The sequence below is a fragment of the Larimichthys crocea genome, chromosome XV, assembly GCF_000972845.2.
Source record: "Larimichthys crocea isolate SSNF chromosome XV, L_crocea_2.0, whole genome shotgun sequence".
Classification (NCBI taxonomy): Eukaryota; Metazoa; Chordata; class Actinopteri; family Sciaenidae; genus Larimichthys; species Larimichthys crocea.
The window spans coordinates 5,452,702-5,478,891 of NC_040025.1; the positions used below are offsets into that span (position 1 = coordinate 5,452,702).

Sequence of the window (26,190 nt, forward strand, 5' to 3'; positions counted from 1 at the left end):
CTTTGATCAGACCCAACTACCAGCTGTACTCCGCCACTTTGCTACTCCTGTAGCCAGGTGTGTTTAACATATTTTTCATACTTTTCTCGTGTGAAAGTTTACGAACTATCAGTCATAATAAACTAACTACTGGCAAACCACCAGCAAGTCAAGCCTGTCACGCTGAGGAGATGTTTAATGATTGAAGTTTTTCTCACTTTCTTTCCGGTTGGAAATGATCCATCACACCAAACTAGTTTGGCTGCCCTGCCACCCACCAGACACCAGCACTGATCTCATACTTCAGGTGGGAGCGATTGAACCGAGAACACTAATGTGTGGTGAGCAGTTCAGCCACTGATGGACAGTAACATCTCGTGCAGATTACTCTTTCTTGGAATTAATTGGAGCAGTTCTTCCTCCTGGCTGAACTCCATAAGAGCCATGCTGGAGAAAAATGATGGTGGGGTGACAATAATATCACCACGTTCTCTGCCACGGTCAGACTTGTGCGTGGAACTGCTGCCTGTCGGCTTTTTGATTAAATGTCACGTCCTCTTATTCTAGCAGTGCATCAGAGAAATAAGTAGAGGGGAACGACATGCAGAAACAAAACCTGTTTGTTCAAGCCAGCCCCACATGAAACATTTTAAGCAACGCGATTCGAATGGATGCGCTCTTCTTCAGGCATCAGAAAGTGTAGACTTTTCTATGAACCCATCAACTGGTTTGGACCAGAGCAAACAAACAAAACTCTTAATCTGCTGCTTGGTTTGATTTCACTGAGTCACCATGACCTCATGATCGACACATGGACTGTTTGTCAGTGTGAGGCAGGGGTCACAGCACACACATCACATTCACTTGCACTTTAAACTCATATCTCCTCCTATATAGTGTCATCATCGCCAACGCCTTGCCGACCTGTAAACAGTATTTCATCAGACGCGCGGACGCAACAGTCACTTTACCCAATAAACAGAAAAACACACAATGTGTTCCACGCTGTACCCTTGGCTCGGGGACACCGCAGTTTATGTGTGTGTGTGCACAAGACCACATGTTGTTCACATGCACGCGTCCCCCAGTGTTGCAACCTGCAGGAAGTGTTGCTCAGCTACGGTCTGGACAGATGACATGTTTCCTCTCCTCTTCAGTCAGAGAAAGTTGTTCTTTGGCCTTTTTAAAATTGAATCACGAAAGCAAACTCTCACTGTCTTTCCATTCCTTTTTCACTCACTCACTCACTCACTCACTCACTCACTCACTCACTCACTCACTCACTCACACACTCACACACACACACACACACACACACACACACACACATTGATCCATTTATTTTTTTGCCTCTTCACCGCGATGCCTGACTCACCGCAGAGCATGACAACCAGTCTGCATGTCCGGTAACTATCCTGGTGAGCTCATTTGTCCCCTTTCTCTAGACTGAACTGGTTCAAAGCTGGTTCATCTAGATTTTTATTGTCAAGTCATTGCTATTCAGAGGGAGTGTTTCACAAACACAAACACACACACACACTGAAAGCCACCCTTACACGTGAGAGCTGGGAGCCTTTGTCAGCCCACTGTCACAGTGGAACACTATCCAGCGAGCAGCTCTGAACCCTGGGATCTTCTCTGCATGCCGGGGGGGTGCGAGCGGTCTGTATCAGATCTAGCACAGAGACAGAGGCACTCTGACCTTTTTTAAAAGAAGCCAGTTCATCTGTTGTATTTAGACTCGTGCTCACATGCACAGCTGAACTTTTAAATTTAGCACCAAGTATAAAAAAAATCCCTTATTTTACTATTAAACAGTGTTTGTCTCTAAAATGTCAAAGACAATGATTAGAAATATCAATCATAAGTTTTTTTTTTTGTGAAGCCAAACTGATATCCTATTTTTATTGCACCATATAACAGTGATCAACGCAATAAAGTTGATGTATCACAGAGCGGAAAGGCTTGTGGAAAGAACACAGAGTCACTGTGTAGAGGGAAAACCCTGTCTTACATGTAGTACAAGCACAGATTATCAGAAACCCTCGACCAACATGGAGCCTACCATGTTTGAGTGAATTGACTTATTATTTGGCAAGTGATTCATCAAACGCTGCCAGAGCTCCATAAAACTGTTATCATTTCTTTTTTATTTGGCACCGAGCCTCCGTCTTACAATAGGAGGTATTTCATGGATCCAGTTAAGTGCTATGCATATTTGCATAGTAAATATCTTAGCTCCCGTCAGAGGCTATTAATAAATGAATCGTTCTTATTTAAATTTGTTTAACTACTTATAAATATGCTATATTCATGCTTACACATATGATTACTGATGTTAACGCAATGTGCTTCTTCAAGTGACCTCAAGTTATTGAATTTCAGTTCGTCCTCCCCATTTTGCCTAAAAGGAAAAGGATGTGAGGTGTTAATCAACGTCTGGTGTGTGTGTGTGTGTTTTGTGGGCAGGGGGTTTCACAGTCTGGGGATTTGAGTGTTGCAGCTTGTTATGGTGCAACATCAGAGCAACAGACAAGTCAGAGCTGATGAATGGGAAGCTGCTGCTAATGATCGTTAAAACGCTCCTTCCTCCACGTGTAGCGTTGGGCCATTTATCAGCCACAGGACGGACCTACAGGCCCGGGCACTCTCTCACACATCACACACGCTAATCAGCTGCTTTCCGGTAGCCTTGGCAACCAACTGCCGAATCTCCTTCCCCGCACTCCCCTTCACTATTTCGCTCCCTTTTTTCGCTCTTCCCCTTCCATCCAACCTCTTGCTTTCAAGAGCTAATCCTCCCCTCATCCTTTTTTTTTTCTCTCTCCCTGGCTAACGAAGAAAGACAAAGTTAAAGACGGAGAAAAAACCCCAGACAAGGCCTGAAAGCACTCCCCTCCGCGGGCTGCTGCCTCGCACCTGATTTCCTGTGGGAACAGAGTGGAGATAAAGAAACGAAGGCGTGACCATGTGAAAGGGAAACAGAGAGAGCAGATAAAGACTGTGAATACCTGCCAGGTGGGACTAAGGGAGAATGAGCAGATCAAACCAACAGCGCTGCCCTGGCATGTGCACAGTGATCTGACTGGTTATGCTGGTGAAGAAATCACAGGAATTCTTTTGACGGTGCATTGAAACTACTGTGTAACAAATGAGCACGTTGTTGGCTTTGATCACTACATGAAGAACTGTTGACTATGACAAGACAAGTCATTATGAACCAAACAAAACTTGTGAACCTCAGACATGATATTGATCCACTGATGGACTCATTCTGGTGGAGGTTGGTTGAATCATCTTGTACAGTTTTTTCAGTCACCTGTTTGCGTTTGAATATTCTTAAAGGTCCAGTGTGTAGACTTTAGTTGCATCTAGTGGTCTAATCGGTGTATTGCAATCTCCTCACATCACCCTCATCTTCTAACCCCCAAATTCCACCGGGCGTGTGTGCGCCGCAGTCGCCGCAGTGATACGTGGCCATTCTAGTCAATGTATCAAACTCCACCGGCTCCACCGTGGTCCGGTTCAGAAGCGCCCCAGAAGTGGGCCTCCACTCAGCTCCGCGTTAAATACGCAACTGTTCTGTTTTTGATGGACGCTGCGAGCAGCCCGCGTCAATTTACACAGAGCAACTCGAGCTGACAGGAAGTCAGACACAGAAACAGCATAGAGAAGCCGGCGGATTTTCAAAATAAAATACCCCGTGCAAACGGCTGATCGTAAAAACAGACAAAAGAAACTAATTAACTATGTAGCATATTTACACATGTAGAAGCATATTTAGAAGAACATATCCAAAAAATCTGAGCAAGTAAACAAAATCTGAAACGCTTCCGGTGGGGTTTGAAGTCACGTGCAGGACGGACCAAAACAGCGTCACAGCTGTGACGTGACAGAGACGTACGTGCCTGGCGGATTAAAGGTCCAGCGTGGACCTTGAAATTCGGGGTTAGTGTAAAGGAGAAACAACACTTTAAGAGCCCTGTCTAGAGTCAGTATGTAGTTTGTCTGTTATGGGCTACTGTAGAAACACGGTATTTCAACGTGGCGGCCTCCATGAAAGAGAACCCGCTCCGACCATAGATATAAAAGGATTTTTAAAAAATAAAAAGATTCTTATTTTCAGGAGATCATACATGCATGAAAACATAGTTATGAAGATTATATCCCATGTCTGCCTTATTCTGAAAATAAAGGCTCCAGATCTTACAGACTGCAACTTTTAAAATGAGTCTTTGCATACATAGACATTAATATTTGTGATTATGGAATCCCGGGAAGAGGAAGGAAGCTCTGCATTGTCACCACAGATGATTGGATTTATCTGTTGGCCTGATGGATGTTATGAATGTTTTGTTTGGAGTTTTTATCGTGTTGTGCTCGTTCTTTGTCTACCTGCGCGGAGACAACAGAAGGTTAATTAGCTGTTCGCTAACTCTGGTGCAATTCCTTTTTAATCATGCACCATCCCTGTAAACAGAAACAAATAAAGTACTGTTGAATGACGGTGTATTTGAATATTAACACGAGACAAAGGATCATCACAGCCAGTGATATGAATAACATCTAAACACGATGGTTTGTGCAGCATGTGAAGGAGCTTTCCTGACTGCCACATAATCAGCACACGTCGCTTCATCATATGTATAAAAGCCACTGAATGATAACATGTCCTGGCATATTCCTTTTTATAACTGCCTGTCATCATCACAGGGTGTAGTTTGTTCTCAACACCCACGTTCCTCACTCACATTGTTCTGAAATATTACACAGGAAGGGCTAGGCAGTGGTCGACTGCCCTGTGACTGTAAAGCTGTAGTAGAGCATGTATTACCTAATATTACAAGACGTACACTGCGGGGAACTTACGCCATGACTTATTTACTTTGGTAGCTCCTATTAATCTCTGTAGCTGATTCACGTCAATGGGGCACAGTCATCGTGACATTTCCTTGACACCTGTGTGTAACATCAATGGTTGAATCTGCTTTTCTAACCAGATGGAAGGCCGCCTTATCTTTTCTGTGCCAGTACAAATCAAGGTAAGCCTGAAGACAAATGTTTACTTTTCGTCACGAGCAGAGGCAATGAGGAGCCTCTTTGATTCCTCATGAACAAGGCCGTGTTGGAGCGGGGTCACGTGGTCGCTGTGTAAGTCCACGCTGTTCTGGTGTGTGAGAGATGAGGAACGATGATGAGCTCAAGGTGACAATCCAACCTTGAGTCAACTTCGTAAGGAAAGACAATGAAACCTTCAAACCTGCTTCAGTGTTGCCATCGACTACATATTTACATATTTCTACTCAGTGAGCGGAACCGTTGACTCAACACACATCATCTCTGGAAGTGTGTGTGTCACTTCAACAGAGCAGTGACTGCACATATTAGGCACATTAGGTGTACAAATATGTTGTTGGCAGGTTATTTTGTGGTTATATTGTTGTTTTTGTCTTTATCGACTTTAAGACATTAGCTGGCTTCCTATCAACATATCCTATATTTCACAAAAACTTTGCCTCCTTAGAAAGAGTTAACGCTCTTAATTGGAGACATGGACTCATTGAAGTCACATGACTCATCAGATGTTTCGTCATGGCTCTTATAATCCATCCATGACCGCACCACACAGACCTGAACTTTCCTCACATTAATACATGAAACAAACCCAAACGTCTCGTTTACCAGGCACTATCCCACTATCGGGGACTATTTTCAGCTGCGGATTAATACACATTTTAAGCTCTAGTTGTCTATTTCCAGCTGCAGGACGGTGTGTTGAGTGAATCAAGTGCCTGTGTTCATCATGATGAAGGAACATTTAGAAATTTTGGTTTTGACTCTTGATGGGATTTTTTGGTAATAGCACAGAAATTATCACATATCACTAGAATGACGTTTGTGATAAGCTAGTTTCAGGATGAAGTGCGCACCACAGAAGTGAGATCATCACCGCGCTATCTGCTTCCTTATCTTGCATCAGCTTCCTCCGTATTCTTTGAAATATTACCATGAAACCAACATTCATTTCCTCTGAAATCCGCCCACATGTAAATTATATAGATTTTGTATTGCGCCCCGTAAAAACCTCATTGTTAGGGTTTCCTGAGACGGTCGGTGATGTCGCCACATCGGAATGGGGAGTGACCGAATCTAGACACACAGTTGAGTTATCCAAAGATTCAGGCTCTTGGAATGTTTCAGGAATGATGCTCCTACTCCTTTTCAAGGCCATCTCCATTCGTCAAATGGAAATCCCTGACTCTGGAGCAGTTACAGCGTCGGTTACTGGCAGGTTTTTCTTCCATAGAAGTTTCTGAGCGTCCTGCCTGAGGGCCTTTAGGGAGCTGCTTATCCATCCGGTTAATATCGAAATATAATTAATTTTCGGAGATTCAAGTTTGGGGGCGAGGAAAATGAAAATCCTTGTTGGATGTTCATCATGTCTTTGGATGTTGATCTCTTCCCTTAAACATCACAGTGTGAGCTCACAATAAAACACGTGTCACAGCCATTAATCATCCATTAACGAAACCCAAGTCTGGTGAATGATAAATTAAAAGTGAAGTGTTGACTTACTGACTTTTATTTTTATCTCGTCCGTTCAGGCTGTTGTTGTGCCTCGTGTTTCTAATGCTGTCATACGTTCAAATCTGCTGGATTAAAAATGGATGTTCTGCCCTTTACTCGCCCGTTGCCACGGTGAATGTTATTGGAGCTAAATCGAAGAGGGCTTTTTCCAGTCATCGAGCACGTGGTTACCTCAGAGTGACGAGTCTGTGTTAGTCAACTCAGGGTTCAGGGTTAAGTTTTGAGATTATTCCACCAGCTTTCTGGCACAGTGTCCAGTAACTTCCAGTTAACTCCCCACATCCACCCACCCCTCTCTTTGCATTCCGTCTTTCACTGATCATGATCTGTTCTTTCGCTCTCTTCTTCCGGTCTCCTTTCTCAGAGCAGAGTTTCCAGTAACAGGCCCCCTCCCTGACATAATGAAATACCTTCCGTCTCGCCTGTTGAATCCTCCTCTCACTACAGGTCAGGCATCTGGATCTGTCCTCTTCACGGCAGTTCAGGTGAAGGCGCTCGTCATCTGCTCATCACAGATGATTTTTGAGCTGAAGCACTGAGACTTCTCATGTGTGGACAAACATGAGCATCATCTGCGGTGACTCAGTGGGCCTCGTCCAGCAGCTCAGCTGATCTCTGTTCACTGTTTTGTGTTTACATGCGAGATTCGACTCTGACTGGCGCCTCCGTGTGGCCAGAAGTTCAAACTGCACATGTTGCAGCTCATTTCCAGGAAATGATTTCAGTGGGCGGTGATGTAGGCTTGGCAAGTCTGAGGATAATGTTGGGAAAGAATGTCAGCGACAACAACGGTTCTGCAGGGCTGATGGGATGCCGGAGAGGGGAGGGGAGGTCGGAACATGCCAGGGTTGTCGTTATCGGCTCCTTGGCACTGCGTTTAATGATTTTCTCCTTTTAATCAGTGATATATTGTTAATGCTGTGCACAGCGTCGACGCAGGTGCTTTTTGTGGGGTTTTTTTGGGCCTTTGTCCTGATTTTCTTTACCTGTATGATTTGCTGCGGTGAGTGGAAATTTCCACATGTGACTGTGTGGGTTCTCACAGTCATTCAGACAGCCAGCCGTGGGCGGCAGTTTGCCTGGAGACCTTTACAGAGGGGAATCCACCTGACTCTCTGAACCCTTTTGTGTATTTCGGTTGGGGAATTTTAGGGAATCAATGTGGTTGTTTTTTTTCCTCATCAGATTTGAATATGTCTCACACGATTGGCAGCAAATAAACCCCCGTGTTAACCCTTTCCCTTTCTTCTTTTTCGCATCCCAGGAGCGCTTCGCCGAAATCTTCGGGCAGGACGCGGCGGCGGAGGGCAGGAGGTCTCAGGAGAGCTTCAAGAAGTGGCTGCTGGCGGGGATGACCCTGGTGACCGGGGTCGTGGTGGGCTCGCTCATCGCCCAGAAACGCCTGTGAAGGGGAGACGCTTCACGTCAGTTTTTAGGTTAACCTACAATCCGCAGTGGTTGAAATGAAGGTCCTGTTTGTCTCGTCAGAACTGCTGATGATGTTTACTTTTTTGGTTTGGTTTTTGTTTCTCCTTCACGTGTCGACCGCACGGTGGACAAAAGAATCATCACGTGTGGTTGAACCTTGAAGAAAAAGACAGAAGATGTTTCATTTGTTCACCCTGATGGAAAAAATCTGTGATTCCACAGATGTTATTCTTTTGTTCAATGAACCAGTTGTTCTTTTTTTTTTATTCCCTCCTCTCCTGGTTCCTGTATCATTTTTCTTTCTTTCAGTTGTATTTAATAGTTTTAACAATTTTTTTTGTTTTCTCCCACTCTCAAAAACTGACTCCAGTCTTCACAGTTAACTCAAATCTGTGTGATTAGAAAGTGTCAGTGTGTCGTGGGGCCCGGGCCGCTCTACATGTCTCGTCTTGAAGCTTTTGTTTTGTCGCTCGTCCCCACAGACAGCTCTACAATAGCTTTGTATGTGCCATATGGAGAGTGAAAGCAGGGGAGGATGTAGCACCTGCCCCTGAACAGCTTCTGTAGTTCCCCACGTTTCCCTGCCAGCCATCCCTGTCACCAACACGTACACTATGACATCATAATCCACGACTCCTCCGTACGCCGGTTGTTCTGTCTTGCCCTGTCCTCCATGCTCATTGGTTTTGTACGAACGCTGAACAGATTTTTCAGTTAATAAAACCCAGGAGTCTTAAAGTAAGAAGCTAACTGGGGGAAGAACTCCTTGGTTTGTGTTTGTTGCTGCGCTTTGGATTTGTGAACCATTAAAACCCCTCACTGCTCCCTCTGATCTGTGCGTCATCATCATACTTGGCCTTGTTTTTTTTTCATTTTTTCATTTATTTTTTTATCCTGTTTGTATTCGGTCGGCCTGCTGAGAACCAGACCGCTGTGTGTGGCGACTTCTCAAAGTTCATAGAGGCAGGGCGCCGTGGCTCAGAACCCTCCCATGTTTACTACACAGTAGCTGAAGAATGCAGCAAAATACTGTAGCAACACACACAACAGATGGAGCAGCACCGACCGCAGCAACACTCGGCATCAAAGGCGTACTAATGTCAGCTGGATTAAGGGTTGGATACTCGAATTTGAACCCCCTCAATTGAATAAAAGGGTTATAACGCACTACAATATGGCTATGCGGACATTTCTGAGCGTTTATTAATGTGTTCAGCAACAATTAAAACTCCTATGACGCATCCATAACAGTTAATCATCCTCATAGATGTTCATATTAGGCTGATAACTCATTATTTTTGAGGAAAATAAACAAACAAACAATCTGGATATGGATCTCTTAGATATTTATGTGACCGCGATTCACACTGAGCAAGATGTTCTTTCCTCTGAGGTGGACAAAACATGATGTGTTCATACTCCAGTTATAGATGCTAAGTTCTAGTTGTTGAGACGACACGTTCATATAAATTAATATCCTCGTATGAGTTGATATTACAGTGTGTTAGAAACGTCCTATAGTTTATGGAGCTGGATCGTGCAACATTTTTAATCAACCAAAATGACAAAAACACACTGATTCCTGATTTTCTCTTTTGCTATTGAATTGTGTAATTTTATGTAAATTAAATATCTCTGGACATTTTTCTACTATTTTCTGACATTTTATCATCTAAACAATAAATTAATCCCCCCAGTAAAACAAAGTTTGATCATGCTAAGGTGGCGGTTCAAAGAAATGTTAAGTCATTTACACCATCGTTTTGCAATAAAATCCTAATCATGTGCTGCAACGCTCGACCTGAAGACTAGCGTTTATTTCTGATTTCAAGTCATTCCTCATGTCCATGTTATCAGAGTGAACGTCACGGCCTTTTGAAGATGTATGTAGCAAACTGATGAAGCAGCTGCAGTTGTGCGTCACGTGTTTGAGTTGGATCTGATTGGATGTGTCTGTTTACCATCTTAAACCGATCGGCAGCTGTCAGTGGCTGTATGACCGTAAAACTACACCCCCCCCCAAAACCTTCATCTCCCATCTCTCACGCGCTCACTCCAGGTTATCCATGCATTGCTTTCACAGTCCGCCCCCTCCCTCTGCCTCCACTTTCCTCCTCCTCCGTCCTCCCCAGACACCACAAATCTGTCAAAATCTCCATCCGTATCTCCTCCTCCTCCTCCTTTCCCCTCTCTCCATCCAGCTCCACCTCTTCCTCTGCGCTTCCCCTCGGCTGTCACTGCACCTAGTCACGTGTGTCAGTCACAGCTGGCCCACCTGCTGCTTCACGCAAACGCACATCGGCACGTACGCCACGTACACACCTGTCAGTCAGACATGTCAGTCCACGAGAGAGAGAGACGGCGAGAGGAAGACCTCCTCTTTGTTTCCGAACATCTTCTCCATCTTTAATTTAAAGCTGAAGTCGGAGGAGTGTTTGTCGCCTGGTGTTTCACGCACCAACAACTGGCAGCTTGATTAATTTACTGGGAAGGGAGGGAAGATGAGGTGTACCCCCCCCCCCCTTCCAGTGCTTTAAACTCCATCTTATTCCAAATACTGTCTCCAGCTAACAGCAACCTGTCCTGGTTCTGTTCATGTGTGTTACAGCAGCTCAATGAAGCACAATGGTGCAGGACAGAGACAGACAGACAAAGAAGGGTTCAGCGCTAGATCGAGCCATGTGTGGAACCCACACATGAAACATCCATCACTTCCAAAGTCTAATATCCGGGCCTCCATCTTCAAAGCAGGACTCACCTCTCTTCATCCATGCTGCTCCATAATCCACATCATCATCATCAACATCATCACATGCATCTCTCTCTCTCTCTCTACAGTCCTGATTGTTCCCCTCACCACAAAATATTTGACCAAATCTAAACTGCTTCGACTTCACCCTCCAAATGTGTCCGGAGCTATCTTAATACTAGCCAAGATCTGCTCTCATAACATTCCAGTACAGTATATATCTATTTTTCTAGTGTAAGCCCCGACAAAGAAGCTGCTCGCAGGCTTTTCTCTGCTGTCCTGGCCCCCCTCACTGAAACAAGTCCCCTTCCTACACATATGTGAGAGTGAGAGCGTGTGTGTGTGTGTGTGTGTAAGTGTGTGTGTGCATGCGTGTGAATTTCCGTGTGGCAAAATGTTTTTTCGAAGGAGGCACAAATGAAGGAAGTGTGACAGCATTGGCACGATCCTATATATATGCTAGTTATTTAAACCGATTAGAATAGTACGTTAGCTTAGTGACATATTTAATAAAAAACAGAACTGATGGCTTTTAAACATTATTTATATTTGGTGTAAAAAGCATCATCGTGCCCCTTCAGATTGCCTTAAAAACTCCATCTTTACATTGATGTGAATTGTCATTGGCTGTGTTTTTTATTTGATTTTATTTAGTTCACAAAAACATTTTTCTCAGATTATTGGACTGTCGCTAGAGGAATATTTTCAAAAAAAAAAAAGTTAGCTCTCTGATTTATTGGTCATAAAAATAGAGAGCTAAAGATCGCAACCGTGTCCAATGGTCTGTTTTTGTCTTAGAATGCCATTGTAAAAATTCAAATTACACTGAACCTAATAAAGCTCCTGTTGAAAGTTGCACTGTAGTCTGTGTCTTTGATGATGGGCGGGTGTGTTAAAGCATGCATGAAGAGAGACACTTTAAGTATTCAAGGTTTTTTTTTTCCAGAGGAAGAGGGAAGTCCATTTTAGACTGCCTAACTTCATGTGAGCAAAAGGAAAACATTATGTATGTAAAGCACACTTCTAATCAGTAACAGTAATAACGACGGTGTTCCATTTCCATTTGTCAGCTCGAGTTGCAGGACACGTAATGGAACTGAGCCGTTGTAAACATCATTAACGTGTGTTGAACCTGCAGTGTTGCGACAAAAATGTCTGCGCATGTGGCAGAATGTGGGGAAAAAAACACACCTAATATACACACAAGTCCCATCTTTGACCTTTAAATGTTATTTATAACGGTTACAATCCATTCAGTCGCATTAATATTTAACGCACTCATTTCCAGCCTCCAGTTAATTTGAAGCGCTTGGAGCCACATACCTCAATGTATCTGTTAAGACAGCGATCAGCTCTGCCTCTCCTCTCACACAGTTTCTATGGAAACGGTTAAAGGAATCCTTTTGACTGGATGTACCATCACACATTAAATACATACCCTGTTTTAGATTACTCAAAAGCAGCCTTTTGTTCTCGTTTTGAAAATATTTTTCGCTCTTGCTTCTCATGTTAGAATTCTGGAATAATGTCATGATGATAACGTCTGATGCTGCATGATGTGACTGGAGAAGTACTGAGATCCTGGAGTAAAAGAGGCAATTAAAATGCTTTTAATTATTTTAAGTAAAAGTCCTGCATTCAAGGAACACACAATAAACAAGTATCATCAGCAAAGTGAACTTAAACTATCTAAAGTACTTGTGATGCAGAACTTTTAAAACCAAATTCTTATAAAGCTATTTCTGTCTTTAACTGAGTTGTAAAAAAACTTTATTTTCTTAAAACAGTGTAATAGTGCAATAAAAATATTTGAACCTGTTTGTAATCTAAATAAACTCTGTCTTTATCTTGAAACATGAAGACAATAAGGCAGGTGGCTGTAGTAAAATCACCAAATACCAGAGTTTATCAAATTCTTGAAACAACACCTATGTTGCATCAAAATAAAGTTGAAATATCTTACTCAAATAAAATCTATTTTTTTAAATCAGTGATCAGTTTATATTTTAGAAGCTGACGAGTTTAGAGGAAGTTGTTTTACAGCCTTTAAATTTAGGGACTTGAATCTTTGGCGAACGCTACTAGAGGTCAGGAACTTTAAGTTGTGTGAAAAATGACAACCTTCATTAAACCAATGTAGCATAGTGCAGCGCGGGACTTTTCTCTCCACCTTTATTGGACGGTAAGTTGTTTATGACTTTGCAGAGTCAGATTTACAGACAGAACATAAACTCAGCTGCCTGTTTTATTTGGTATGCTGAGCTAAATGGAATGCGGCCTCACAATAAATCTTCCCATCATGAAGACTTTGTGTTGAAACGGCATTCTCGCTCATGATGGAATGTTATATGTTGTTCAGGAACAAGGTTGACACATCTCTACTTTAGACTTTAAGGACTTAATCAGACTAAAAAAACTTCAAATTATTTTTTAAAGCAGTGATCATAATATTTTAGAAGCTGTACTATAAAAGTATAAAGTTACTTTGCAGCACTGGATGGTTTTTGTGCACTGCTTCACAAACATGACCGTGGTACTAAAAGGAAGCAAACAGACTAAAAGTGTTGGACGGAGACAAAAGCAAAACTTTATTATTTCATGGTTACAACAGGACGGACACAGTTATGACCATATGGCAGCAGAAGGCTGCGGTGGTTGGAGAGGAGGTTACTGATTGAGAGCCACAGGTGACGCAGAGTAAAATGACCTCAGAGATGTCAGTGGGTAAGCTTCATCTTTCTAGTGGTTTTCAGCTGTAAGTGCAACATTCAAGCTGAGTCTGAGCAGCTTCAGCAGCAGCTTCACAGTGGTGTATCCCCGAGGTGTCAGGTCCAAACTCCGTGCCACATCTGCCGCGCTCTCTCTACTTCCACTGGCCCTTCTCGTAGTCCCACTTGGATGAGATGCCCTGGACAGGGTTGATCCTCATGTCCAACATCCTCTTTAGCTGCTTTTCCGGCCAGTCGCCCTCAAAGGTCCTGGGACGTTTAGGGAACACTAAAGCAAACAGAGACTTCAGTGAAGTGACACAGATATGACAGAATGGTTTACAAAAAATTATATTATACCCTGGTAATAGACCTTTCTCTCAGTGGACATTTTGACCTGCCAAACACTGATGTAGCTGATATTACTAAAGCATGGAGTCCATTTAGATGAGTCACTTCCATGGCTCTGGTATTGTGCGTGTTGGCTAACTGGTTTTGGTTCACTGGGGTACTTAAAAGGAACAGAGCCATCATTAATGTGCTTTTTCTGACACAGGTCAAAATGTCTGACAGAGGCCGTGGCACCAAACGTGCGATGTCTGTCCTCCACTCGCATTGTCCTTGTTTAGACTTAAAATGGATGGTTTGTCCTTTCAGAGGATAAAGGCAGATTTACCGTACACTTTCTGCCACCAAACTATGAAGCCAGTGAAGCCCATTAAGAATAAGGCAGCCCCTAGGGCGGTCTTCCACTCCGGTGTGCTGTGCCTCATTTCAGGATAGGTCTTCAAGAACTTCAGCCGGTACACTGCAGGAAGGGTTGGGGGAAGAAGTGAAGGACAGGAGAGATGGGTGAGGTCGAGGTAAAAACAAGAGGCTCCACATGTCATGTTGCGTGTGTGAGTGAATAGTGACATATTGAGACATACACTAAAATCAAATTAAATATTATTTCTGAGATTACACTCTATATTATGGTGTTACCACAAAGGAAGAAGTATCCAAGTTAAAGGACAGCAGTAAAATTATGCAGGCACATTGATAGTGTTTGATTATTGTTACTGGGCGACCCTGTGTTTGGGATTGTGGCCTTGTATGAATATTGTGAGTATTATATGGAGTATGTACTGTGTGCCTGTGAGTGAAGAACATACAGGCGAGCTTCTCCTCTTTGCTCAGCTGGTTCCAGGGTCCTTTCTCCTTCTGTTTCAGGCTCTTGTCAGCATCAGTCAGGACTTGTTTGTATGGTACGTCAGGCAAAGGGTAGTCCGCACTGTCAGTGTACTGCGGCTTAGACATGTCCACTGCGGTTGACACCTCTGCATGGACAGACAGGAGAGGTCACTTTTTGGAACCAACGGTTTAAAAAATATATATACTGTCAAGTTTTTTTTAATTCAAACTCAAAATGGGAACTTTTTCTCTCCCTTGATCAAACACAGTAGTCACCTGTCTGATCATGACAGTACAGCAGCGCCATCTGCTGGTTTGAGGCAACTAGACCTTCTGAATAATGGCTGAAGATAAATTAAATCAAAGATTCTCAGTTTGTTTTCAGCCATGGTCCCTTATGAGATAGAGAACATACAGGGGGAAACCTGTGTGTATGTGTGTCCCATAGAACAATTTAACATATCCTATTCTTTACACTTTGTCTTATTTATGTGAAAGAACAACACAAGAGAAATGTATTATAAAGATATTACACATGTAATGTGTCTCAACACATTATGCACGTTTGACTGACAGGAGCGGAGGATCTTAGGACCTATGAACTATTGATCTTTTTTTATTTCTTTTTTTCAAAAAATAAATACATGCATTTAATTGAAACACTGACAATAACTGACTCATTGACTTAAATCTAGTTTGGACCTTAATGTAGGAATACAGGTGTTACGGCAAATTGTTAGACCCATCAGATTTTGTGACATTTGAGGACTCTGCACAGCACAGGTGTTTCCACTGATAGTAATTAAGGTCCAGTTCCATTTCTTGCAACAGAGCCTTTCCAGTGAGCCAACATGCACCACCACTCTGTTTTCAGCTGAATGGAACGGGACCTAAATTAATTAGAAACACCTGTGCTGACCCCACTGTTTTATATCAACATGGCTGCTGTGACGTTTCTGCAACATTAATGAGGTAAGTTTTTGGTAACAGCTCCAGTCAGTATATACAGTTTGAAATATTAATAAACGTTCACAGTGTCGACTTTCCTGATGAGGTCACAGAATTTGGTGAAACACCTGAACCTGAAAGTTGTCTAGCTAACGTCTGAAACGCGTCCTGTCATCCTGTCGCGGTTTATCCAGAACAGACACGAGCAGCTGCTGCTGGTGGTGAAATGGCGGATGTGAGAAACGCGTGTGTGTCGCCGGTACCGTGACCGTGGCTCGCCATCATCCTCGCGCTGCTGGTGCTCAGAGCCGCTGTCGCGCGCTTCGCCGCCAAGCTCCCCACGCGCCCTGCAGCCAGGTGGAACATCTGTGGACAGGTGACAGAAGTTTGTTACACAGTTCATACAAAACAACAGGCTGCTGATTGTCAGCAGGTTCACTTTAATAAACATGATTATTAAAACCCAATACATAAACACTATTTATAATGCGTCAACACAGATGGAAGAATGACTGCATGTCCTTCAGTGGCCTACTTAGCAGTGACAAAGGAGGGGTGACCTACTTTTAGATGAAGGTGACTGAATTAATTTAGTTATTAGTTTAATATTTTTAGACAAATAAACCTTCCTGTGAAATATTTTTAGAGATGAGGTTCATTCTTTCAAGGGTGCCTGTAGATCTTTTAGTCACGTATAAAACTACATCTTTTTTAGTTGTTAAATTCAGCTGCTGCATTGAATGCAGCAAGATTGCATTAATGTGTGTAACTATAATGAGATTACATTTTTTTTAAAGTGTGTTTTGCAGTGTACGTCTAACAACCATGCAACAACAATACAGAAAGATGGATCAATAATTAGAGACAACGTTCACTGTTTTTTATTTGACCAACTGTAAACACTGAATACGCTTAATGGGTTTGAATTTGCATTGAAAATGTTTAAAGAGAGGGAAAAAAATTGACTTAAAAATGGTTTCTTAGAATATTGTCCGTGTTTGATCAAAATGTATTCAGAGTACTTATTATTATTATTATTATTATTATTATTATTATTATTATTATTATTCAGATTATGTTACTAATCTCAAGGTTTGGCATGTAATTTGGTTTCAGTAACTCACTGCATTTCAAAATAATCTGATGCCTTCAGGTCCCGTTGGTAATCATATAAAAAAAGCCCAATCTGCAGCTGGCTGTGTGTTTGTGTATGTGTATGTGTGTCTTATATCTATAACTATATTATATATATATATATATATACTATCTCTATATATATATATAATAAATTATTTTAAGTAACACAACAGCTAACTTTGCACAATAACTGCAAAGCCTGCATACAGTATAATTTTATTACAGAGTAAATTGCACTGTAAGTAGGACAAAAGCACTGTAATGAACAACAAGTTGTATTTAAGACTCACAGAAGAGCACTTAAAGGTAGCCTTAAAGTACAACAGCAGCTCGTTAAGACAAACACGACAGCAATTAGGGGATGTTTAATTATTGTACACACACGCAAATATGCATGCGGCCCATTTGCACTAACGATTTTCTCTAAATATCTATTGCCCATTCCGTTTTATGTTGCTGTTTTAAGAGGCCATTGACTCAAAAGCAAACAGTGGACATACTTATCTCTCTCTTTATGTTGTGAATCAGAAGATCTAATTAAGTGCTTCATAATGGTCGTCTGGATGAATGCCAAGTCCGTCATTAACTTTTTTTTCGCTGTTAAATGTACTGAAGTGCAGCGTTAAAAAAACAGCCATGAAAACAGAATTCATGATTGTGACCTTTTGTTAGCCGCTTTATCGGCGCTCCTCTGACATGTGGAAGCCTTTAGGTCACACAGATAGTGAGCAGATGATCTTTGCAGGGATTAGACAGATATCTGCTAATATTGACATGTCACTGTCAAATGAAACACATTTACATATAAAAGCAAAAACTGTGACAGCACCAGATGAATGCGAGGGTCAGTGATGCATTTCTCTAACGTTCCTTTTATATGTGTGTTTTAACCTGTCGTACTGTGGCTAATTATACACACACACACACACACACATGCACAGCAAATTAAAATGGCGGAAATTGGCAGTGAGTCAGTTTCAGAGTCCGAGCTGACCTTCTGACAGGGACAGAAGTAAACAGAAACCTTTAACGTCCTTTTTTTTTTAAACACATATTTGAAGAAAAATCAGTGAGTTAGTTGAATCCACACAGACTTTGCTCTGAATTCTTCTTTATTGAATAAGAAAAGACATTAGAATATCATTCAGTCTTCATGTTGCAGACTTTTTTTAAGCATGCTTTGTCCTCGTAGGGTCAAAAATTGCATGCAACTGTATACAGTGATCATTTCAAACACTAATACTTTTTTTTTTTTTTTTTTTCCTGGTATAAATTTAGCACCAGCAAGTTTGACTTCCTTCAGTCTGTCTCCAGAGCATTCTTAGTTTTCTATATTAACACTGCTGCTGCATATTCATGCAGATTTAGAAATCTCTCAGCTGGATCTATGTCATAGTTTACTATCTGTTCTGCACGTCCGCCACTCTGCCTAACCGTGTAGGGGAAGAGGAGGGGTGGGGGGGTTGACCACACTGCCATCCCCTCTACTCCTTGCCAGATGCTATTATAGCCTGTTTATTTGATTTCGGCAAAGACAGATACTCACGGTAGTCGCAAGAGAGTAAAACTGCTGGATAGAAGATGCAGATCTCGAGAGAAATGGGCTGTTTAGGCCTTCTTTCTTTAGTTTTGTCCTCTGCTCTTATCGCCACATAGCAGTAAGCAGGAACCAACTGGTGGGCGGGTGAGAGAGGAAAGGAGGGAGAGAGAGAGAGAGAGAAAGAGGGAGGGTTCTTAGAAAGGAGAGAGAAACAAGTCGGAGTAAACAATCTAGAAATGCATGTGATAAAAAGAGAGGGAATGGGGAAAAAGAGAGGAGTTTAACTGCAGATCACAAAGATACTTTCTCTTTTATTTCCCCGTCTCCCACCCATCTCACTCTCCTCACTACACTGTGAGGTCACTTTAGGGGAGGTTACATTAGGACACAGAGAGGGTCCATATTTCTTATAATGGTTGGAAAGTGGGAGAGTGTGCGCATGTCTGAGAAAGTGAGACTGGAGTTTGTGTAAAGAAGAGAGTAAAGAAAAAAACGACTCAACAAGAGATAAGTTGCAAGATTTTCACACCAGCTAACACCTCCACAAGTGCAGGCTGGCACCGAGCCAGTGTTATCCCATAGCTGTTTGGCTGTGAGCATAGGGGCTGATATGTGGAGCACAAGGCGAGCCAACGGTCGCCAGCAACACAGCCGAGACAGAGGAGGGAGGAGAGGGGGAGGAGAGTCCCGGGGGTCGGATAAGGACAGACTTGTTCACAGTAACACACTGCTGCTGTGTGAGCTTTCCAAAATGCTGCATTCAAAGAAAAACACTAATAATTAATAGTACTCAAATCTCTGATCTTAAGGTTCATTTAACAACTCTGACTAAACTTCAGAAATCCAAACAAAGTTCAAACTAATGTTCTTTGACACCGTTTTATTTCCTGCTGTCATACCGTTAACAGATATGTCATGTGACTCCACTTTAAACATGTCCTCACTATCAACTTTGTATCATTTGTTATGTCGATGGAAATGTAGCAGGCGCTCAGGTGACTCTGTGTCATTGTTCAACACTCGTATTGTGTTCTTATCTAACACTATGAATACGTGCTGTAGCGCACATCCTCCCCACAGTCTGCACCTCCACCAACACAGGCCAAAGTACATTCACAGTGAGGGTGTCATTTGGCAGGAACAGGCAAATGCTTATGAATTATTATCCCGTTCATAATTTTTTATTTGATCTAAGTAGAGTTTTTACATTTGTAATGTTTCTTTAAGGGTGGTGCTTCACAACCTTTTTCCTTAAGAGACCTGTTTCTAACATTGAGTGAGTTGACAACCCCTGACTAAGTGACATATTTCCTACATTATATTCAATGCATAACCATAAAAGTGCAGAGCAACTGATAACATAACATACTGATAACACAATGCAGTGAACAAGCCGCCTCGACTGTCGGGCAGTTCTAGTGGTTTGCTTGTCAGAATCGAGACTGGGGATTGGTGGGTCAGGGCAGGTGTCGCTCTAGTTATGGTCCTCCAGGTCACCAAAACACACCTCTTCAGCTGGGATCTGGGGAGAACAACCACACACCTGGAATTACATACACAGCAAAACACTATGAGCAAAAGTTATCTAAAGGCACGTTGGCCTCACAATCCTCAGGTTGGTGGATTGTGCCTCTATTAAACTATGCTACCTTTCACTGGGCATATATTGTACAGGTAGTAGTTAGTATCTTTACAGATTCAGATTTACATTCACAACATTAACTAGGATCCAAGTTATTTGATACAGCGAGCTAAATGGAATGTAGTCGAACAGCCTTACAATAAATCTTCATGAAGAGTATAATGTTTACTTCCTGTTGAAACTATTTCAGATAGATCTGCTTTAGGCCCACTGCTAGTTTTTGCTGGCTTTTGTCATTTAAGCCCATTTTGGCAAGTGATATTATTTTATATTTTCCTATTTTTCACAGTAACTTCTATGATCATTGTTTCCTTTTTGTTTATGAGCTAGATGTAATATGTTCCTGTATAATATTTGTAATGTTTAATTTAGTTTTTGCCCTTTCCGTAGACTCATATTTCTCTGTATGAGAGTATCATGGCACAGTCATATACCTCTCATTCACGTTAACCTGCCTCAGTTCAATATGATTTAATTTGACACACAACAATACTCTCCAATGTCCAACCAATTCGAGAGAGGGGCTGGGACTGACCTCTCATTCGGGACTGCATTGTGAAATAATATGAGGAGCACCACCACTGTCACTGTTCGTGCCCCTGTTAAAAGTGAAGGAGAAACAATATTAAAACCTAATGTACTGCTGTTGTTAACCCACTAACCATGCTAAGTTGTGTAATGTCATATAATAGTGACAGGGGCAATCTGCCATTCATAATAAGTAGTTTTACTTAATCTAATTTAAGGAACAATATGTAACTTTATGTATAACACTGGTCTGTAGTGGTTCAAAATAGGTACTGCAGTCCAAATTCTCCAGCTGTCTCGTCCCTAGACTCAGTGTTCATGCAGGGTGCCAGATTGAAAACATTGAACCTTCAAGAGTGCAAGACAAGTGCAACAACTTTCTGATTGTTTCACAGAGGTTACGTTCAGCAAACACCCTTATAGAAACCAGTAAGAGAAACACAAAAGCAAGAAAAATAAAAAAAAATCAGCTAATTTAGAGAGTAAGTGGAAAAGTTCCTGTGACCTGGTCAGTCCCTCTTTTGCGAACTTCTCCTGGGAAACCAGTGTCCATCTTTGGCAGTTAGAGCCAAAATGTTTCCCACTGTTTACTGATGTAACGTTTCAATACCAGTGCTGTTGTAGGTAGTGTCTTTGGAAACTTTACAAGGGAAATAATTGACGGTTTGAAAAACCATGACCTGGCATATATTTCCAGTTATTGATGACTTCAGTTATCTAAAATTCAAAGTTCATGATTTTCCATGTTTTGATTCACTTGGAATGAATTTAAAATGAAATATAGTGAAATATTGAACAGGCGCTCTGCGTCCTTCTGTGCTCTTACCTGTCTCCATCTTTCCGATCCTTAATATTTAGCTGTGTTTTAACACGTTTCTGCACTTCGAGGTTTGAGGCCAGGCACAATATACTGTTATTTCTGTTGATCCACTTTGTTTGCTTCAATGGCTGTAGCACGCTGTGTTTACATCAAATTCATTTCATATATGGCACCATGGGCAGTGTATAGGATCACACAAGACGAAACACAGCCAGAACTTGCAGGACATTTTTCTACTGTTGCCTATGTCATTTTACTAAGAGGCCACATGGGGGCAGTGGAATACGACATTAACATGTTACCTACCTTTCAAAGTTGATCTGCTGAATGTGTTAGCAAACAGATCTCTATTTACACAACCAGAAGGCATGTCAGCAACATGAGCATTTATCTGGAGTGGTTGTTCTTTTTTTTTTTTTTTTTTTTTTTTTTTGGAAATCCAACAACTCCTAGGGGAGGTAGTCGGCTCTTTAGCTGCTCAGTGCTTCAGCAGATAGTTTGTAACTATGTCTGTGTGCATTTTTACAATGTCTTATTATTGCTACTTAGAGTGGAACACTGTCACAGATTCACAGTGACAGGTACATTAGGTCTGGAGAGACGATGCCACAAAATAAATTTAATTCACCTCAGACATTTAAGAGACGGATATCTCAAATGGATAAAACAAAGCGTTCTCCTGAGATCCTACAATGAACAAGAAACTATTGACTAATCCTTTATTATGGGTATTTTAAAGACCGTGTATGTCCACTAGATGTCAGCACCATACAAATGCTTGAGGCAGTAGCCCACATTAAATCTCCTTGGATGTAATGTGTTTGAAAGTGAAAGCATTTAAAATAAAAACCAGTAAAATGTTTGTCAGTTGAAGTCTAAATGAAGCCAACTGTTTATCTCTGTGGAACTGGTCCAGGCCATATTTCACTGGGGTGGAACGTTTGCATGCTTTGGGCAAGTTTAAGAGGCAGAAAAAAATGCAGAGTAATTGTACTATATACTTACTACTATTATATACTATGAATATACAGTATATACTGGGATTCAAACACGCTCTAAACAGTGAAAAGTAAGCAGGTTTAGTAGAATGTGCATGTGCAGTACTAGTTCATATAGCAGTAGAATAAAGTGCAGAATCATTACATTCATGTCATGTTATGGTGTGTGGGATGAAGCTGTTCCTCAGCCTGGTGGTTCAGGACTGGATGCTGCTTACTTCCCTCTCTCCCCCCTCTGCAGAGCCTTTCTGTTGAGGGCGGTGCAAATGTTGTTACTTAGTTGAAACTTCAGATGTTATTTTTTGATCATTCACAAACTAATGATACTCAGAAATATTTCCTTGATGGAGTTAATGGTTAGCACAGATGCGTCAGTGAGCTCTCCAGCTTCTTGTGCGATCTGCTGTCTGTCAGCGTCATTAACGAGCCACATTCTGCCTGGACCGGACCGGTTGGGTTTCAGATCTCTCTTCTGGAAAAGCCTCTGAAGCAAAGAAATACAAACATGATTTGTGTGCAGCAGATTTTCCAGAAATACATCCAAAGCAAACTCACAGATGATTAAATGGTTTAAAGTCAAGCGTGACAAAATGCATTTCTCCCTCCAGACAGAAATAAATGTGTTGAAGCTGCTCCGTTATTGACATGTAGCGAAGACGTAACGTTTGTCAAACAAGGCAGCAGCTGCCAGTACAACGCAAACACAGTAGGGCACGCGTCCTTGATTCATTTATGCAAATTATGTGGGGACTGTGACGGTGCAAATAACCCCAAATCTACCCTCCTCCTCCACACACACTTTGTCTTTTATCCCCCTGCAGGGTTTCACCCCACTTTGACCCAGCTGCCTCCTGTCCCATTAGAATTGGAGATGTTCCTCTGTCTCTACCTCTCTGGAGGAAACGTTTGTCATCAGTCATCTCTCCTCTCGCCTTTGTTCAGCGCTCACCCATTGTCCCTTTTTATTAGAATAAAGCAGCAGAAATGAGGATTGAAGGGAGAGAGTTGGCCCTCTTGAGTGTCAGCTCGGAGTCAATCTGTCACGTTAACCAAACGACACACACAGATACGCCTACTTGAAACGGCCTTAACGGCAGACATCTCTGCAGCCTACTCGAACATATTTCCCATCTGACATCCGTGACAAAAGACAGATCCAGCCCACCGCTTGCTGACAGTGTCACTGATGTCTCTTGATATCGATTGGGGATAAAGTGTCAGGGAGAGTGCTTTGTCATCCTCATGGTCTCGTTTTGTCAAGTTTAAGGCTTCCTCACATCGTTTTAATGAATTCAATTCACTTTACCCAGAGGGTGACTGTTTTCACTCTGTTCTGTGAGTTTCTCTTTCCTCTCTTCATATACAGCGTACACAACAGTGCTACAGAGCTAAGGGGAGACCTCAGGGCAGAGAAACAGAAGGAGACAGGACTGTGAGTGTCTGCCTGTCAGTCATGAGAATGCAACAAACCTTTCCTTCCTCTAACATGGTGAATGTAGGTCACAGAAAGCAAAAACTCAGATAGTGTGTGGCCTCAGATCTGTCGCTGTTTAGCTCCATGCTCTGTCTCTGGTAAAACCTCTGACTCGTGCCTGGCACTATCTGCCATTGCCTAACCTCAGCATGTCCAGGCTTGTTGTATTTGGCTTTACAAATTTCTGTAGAACTTGGGTAGACCTTGGCTGTGTGTGTGTGTGTGTGTGTGTGTGTGTGTGTGTGTGTGTGTGTGTTGGCACGTGAGTTTGCACGATTATCTGTCCCCTCTGCTTCCACCCTTGAGGCATTGTGCATAACTGGGTCATACTCCCATCATTCCCATGCTAACGATGTTGCTCCACCTCCTCGTCCTCACCATTCCTCTTCCCCAGTTGCTCCTACCATATTCAGCTCTGCTGCTTTGTGTCGTGTCTGCCCTCGTACCCCTTGTTGGCATCCCCTCAGAGAGAACACCGATGCATGAGTAAGGATAAATGGCATTGAGAAGGAGCTGCGATTGAATGCTCTCTCTGCATGCATAATGCATAATTTTAGTCAAACATATAGCCTACATTTCATTATTTCATTATTCACTCATTTCAGCGTGCTTATTTCTATACATCATCCATCCATTTCCCACTGTTTAATCATGCTGGTGTTGCAGTGGCAGCAGACTGAGCAGTGGCCCATGCATCCTTCTCCCTAGCCACATCCTGCAGCTCTTTTTCGAGGATCCAGGGATGTTTTCCAGGCCAGATATGTAATCCCTTGAATATGTTCTGGGTGTTGGACATGCTCAGAATTCGTCCACAGGAAGGCAACCTAATCTGGTGCCCGAACTGACTCCCCTAAACTCAAGGGAGCAGCAGGTCTAATCAGGGCCCATTCGGTCATCTGAGCTCCTCGTGATGTGTCTGTGTACTCAGACAGAAGGTGAATCAAATTTTTGCCTTGTGTCATTTGCACAATTTGTCTACTGAACCGTTTATGTTTATTCTCCCCAAATAGCCAACGTACAGTTTGCTAGAAGCCAGCTAGCAACAGACGCACTGGCCGTGTCTGTGGGAATATACTGGTGTCTGCGGTGTTCAATTCAACCTCTGAATGAACTCAATTCTTTCAGTTTTGTCCTCCTGTCTCTGCATGTTTACGAGGCAGATTCATAAAGCAACGGGATCCATGCAAATGTCAGTTCACGCCGCCCCAGGTTATTCGGATCTAATTATTTTTCCATTAATGTTGTATGCAATTGCACCAAATCTAATATTCAGTTAGGAACGTACATGGACTGGTAAGTGGAAAGCTTTAACCTCAACCCCCTCTTTACCATGACAGTGTGGCACAGCATCCACACTATCCTGATGCACTCATGCTTCATTTTACCTTCCCTCGTATACAAGAACACAAATTCTGTCACCTGGGGCTGTGACCTACGAACACACCTCAGCTGTGCTTAAGATTCCATCCATGAAAATCACAAACGTTGACAAGGCATAATCCTGGCAGAGCCCACAGCTCTAGGAGTGCACTAGATTTCCTGCCAAGCATGTAGACACACCTCACATTCCAGTTGTACATAGCCCAAGCAGCCCAGACACTCCCTGCTTCTGCAGGGCCTGCTACAAGATACCCCCGGGGACATGGTCAGAAACCTTCACCAACTACTGTACACAAATCACATGGACTAAATGGGTCAACTCCCATGACCTCCAAGGTAAACAGCTGGTCCACAGAGTTCCACAGACAGGATGAAATCCACATGAGCCCTTTCCAGAATCCTGGCACGACCTTCCTCGAGGAAAAGCAATATATCATGAAGTGGGCATTTCCTGTTATGCTTTCCTCCAAAGAACATTGAAGTTATGGAATGAAAAACATTCTCAGCACTTTAGGTGCAACTTTTCCAGGTTGGAACTGCAGATGTTCTTCAATATGTTGTTATAATTATCAAGACATCTTCCACATGTTTGCTCACCCTCAGGTGAGAGACCGTTTGTTTTTCTGATGCTGACCTGGATAAAAGGCCTAATCAGCACTGAGTTCTCTTTATTTTCCTTCACTCTCTCTCTCCCTCTCTCCTCCTCTCAGTTCCTCTTCTGCTACTGCTTTTCTAAAGTAAAGGTCCTGGGAGGTGTGATAACATTGTCTGTTTTTGTGGGCATGGCACTGTCCTGTTTCCACTGGGCATGATGTCTCGCCCTCAGTTCCCTTCATCCAGGAAAATATTTGTTGTGTCTTTGGAATCATGAAGAAGAAGAAGAACAACACTGCTCTTCAATCACTTCACAATTGTCAGATTATTGGGAGAAATCAGATTAGGGGAGAAAGTTTGAAACCACATTTAAAACGTGTTTAAATGCAGTAAACACCTTCAGTGCCTTCTATCTCCTGCTGTACTTTTGAATCAAGGCAGTAATATTATATTATAAATGTATTCGTTAAATATGATATTTCAACCTGAACATTTGTTTAGATT

The 26,190-nt window shown here is 42.3% G+C and overlaps 2 protein-coding genes across 2 annotated transcripts in view; one reads left to right on the top strand and one right to left on the bottom strand.

Moving 5' to 3' along the window:
* Positions 1-11,600, top strand: part of bcl2l1 (BCL2 like 1) — a 28,778-nt gene extending 17,178 nt beyond the window's left edge. The window contains exon 3 of the mRNA XM_010743692.3: positions 7,832-11,600. Coding sequence (XP_010741994.2) covers positions 7,832-7,975 — 144 coding nt within the window. The 3' untranslated portion in view covers positions 7,976-11,600. The remainder of the gene's footprint in view (positions 1-7,831) is intronic.
* A 1,706-nt stretch (positions 11,601-13,306) lies between these two features.
* cox4i2 (cytochrome c oxidase subunit 4I2) lies at positions 13,307-18,416 on the bottom strand. Its single transcript, XM_010743695.3, has 5 exons — positions 18,257-18,416; positions 15,837-15,939; positions 14,607-14,771; positions 14,129-14,260; positions 13,307-13,741 (listed from the first exon to the last, which is right to left on the bottom strand). The coding sequence occupies exons 2-5, from the start codon at positions 15,937-15,939 to the stop codon at positions 13,608-13,610; spliced, it is 534 nt and encodes a 177-aa protein (XP_010741997.2). The 5' UTR covers positions 18,257-18,416; the 3' UTR covers positions 13,307-13,607.
* Between the last annotated feature and the right edge of the window lie 7,774 nt (positions 18,417-26,190).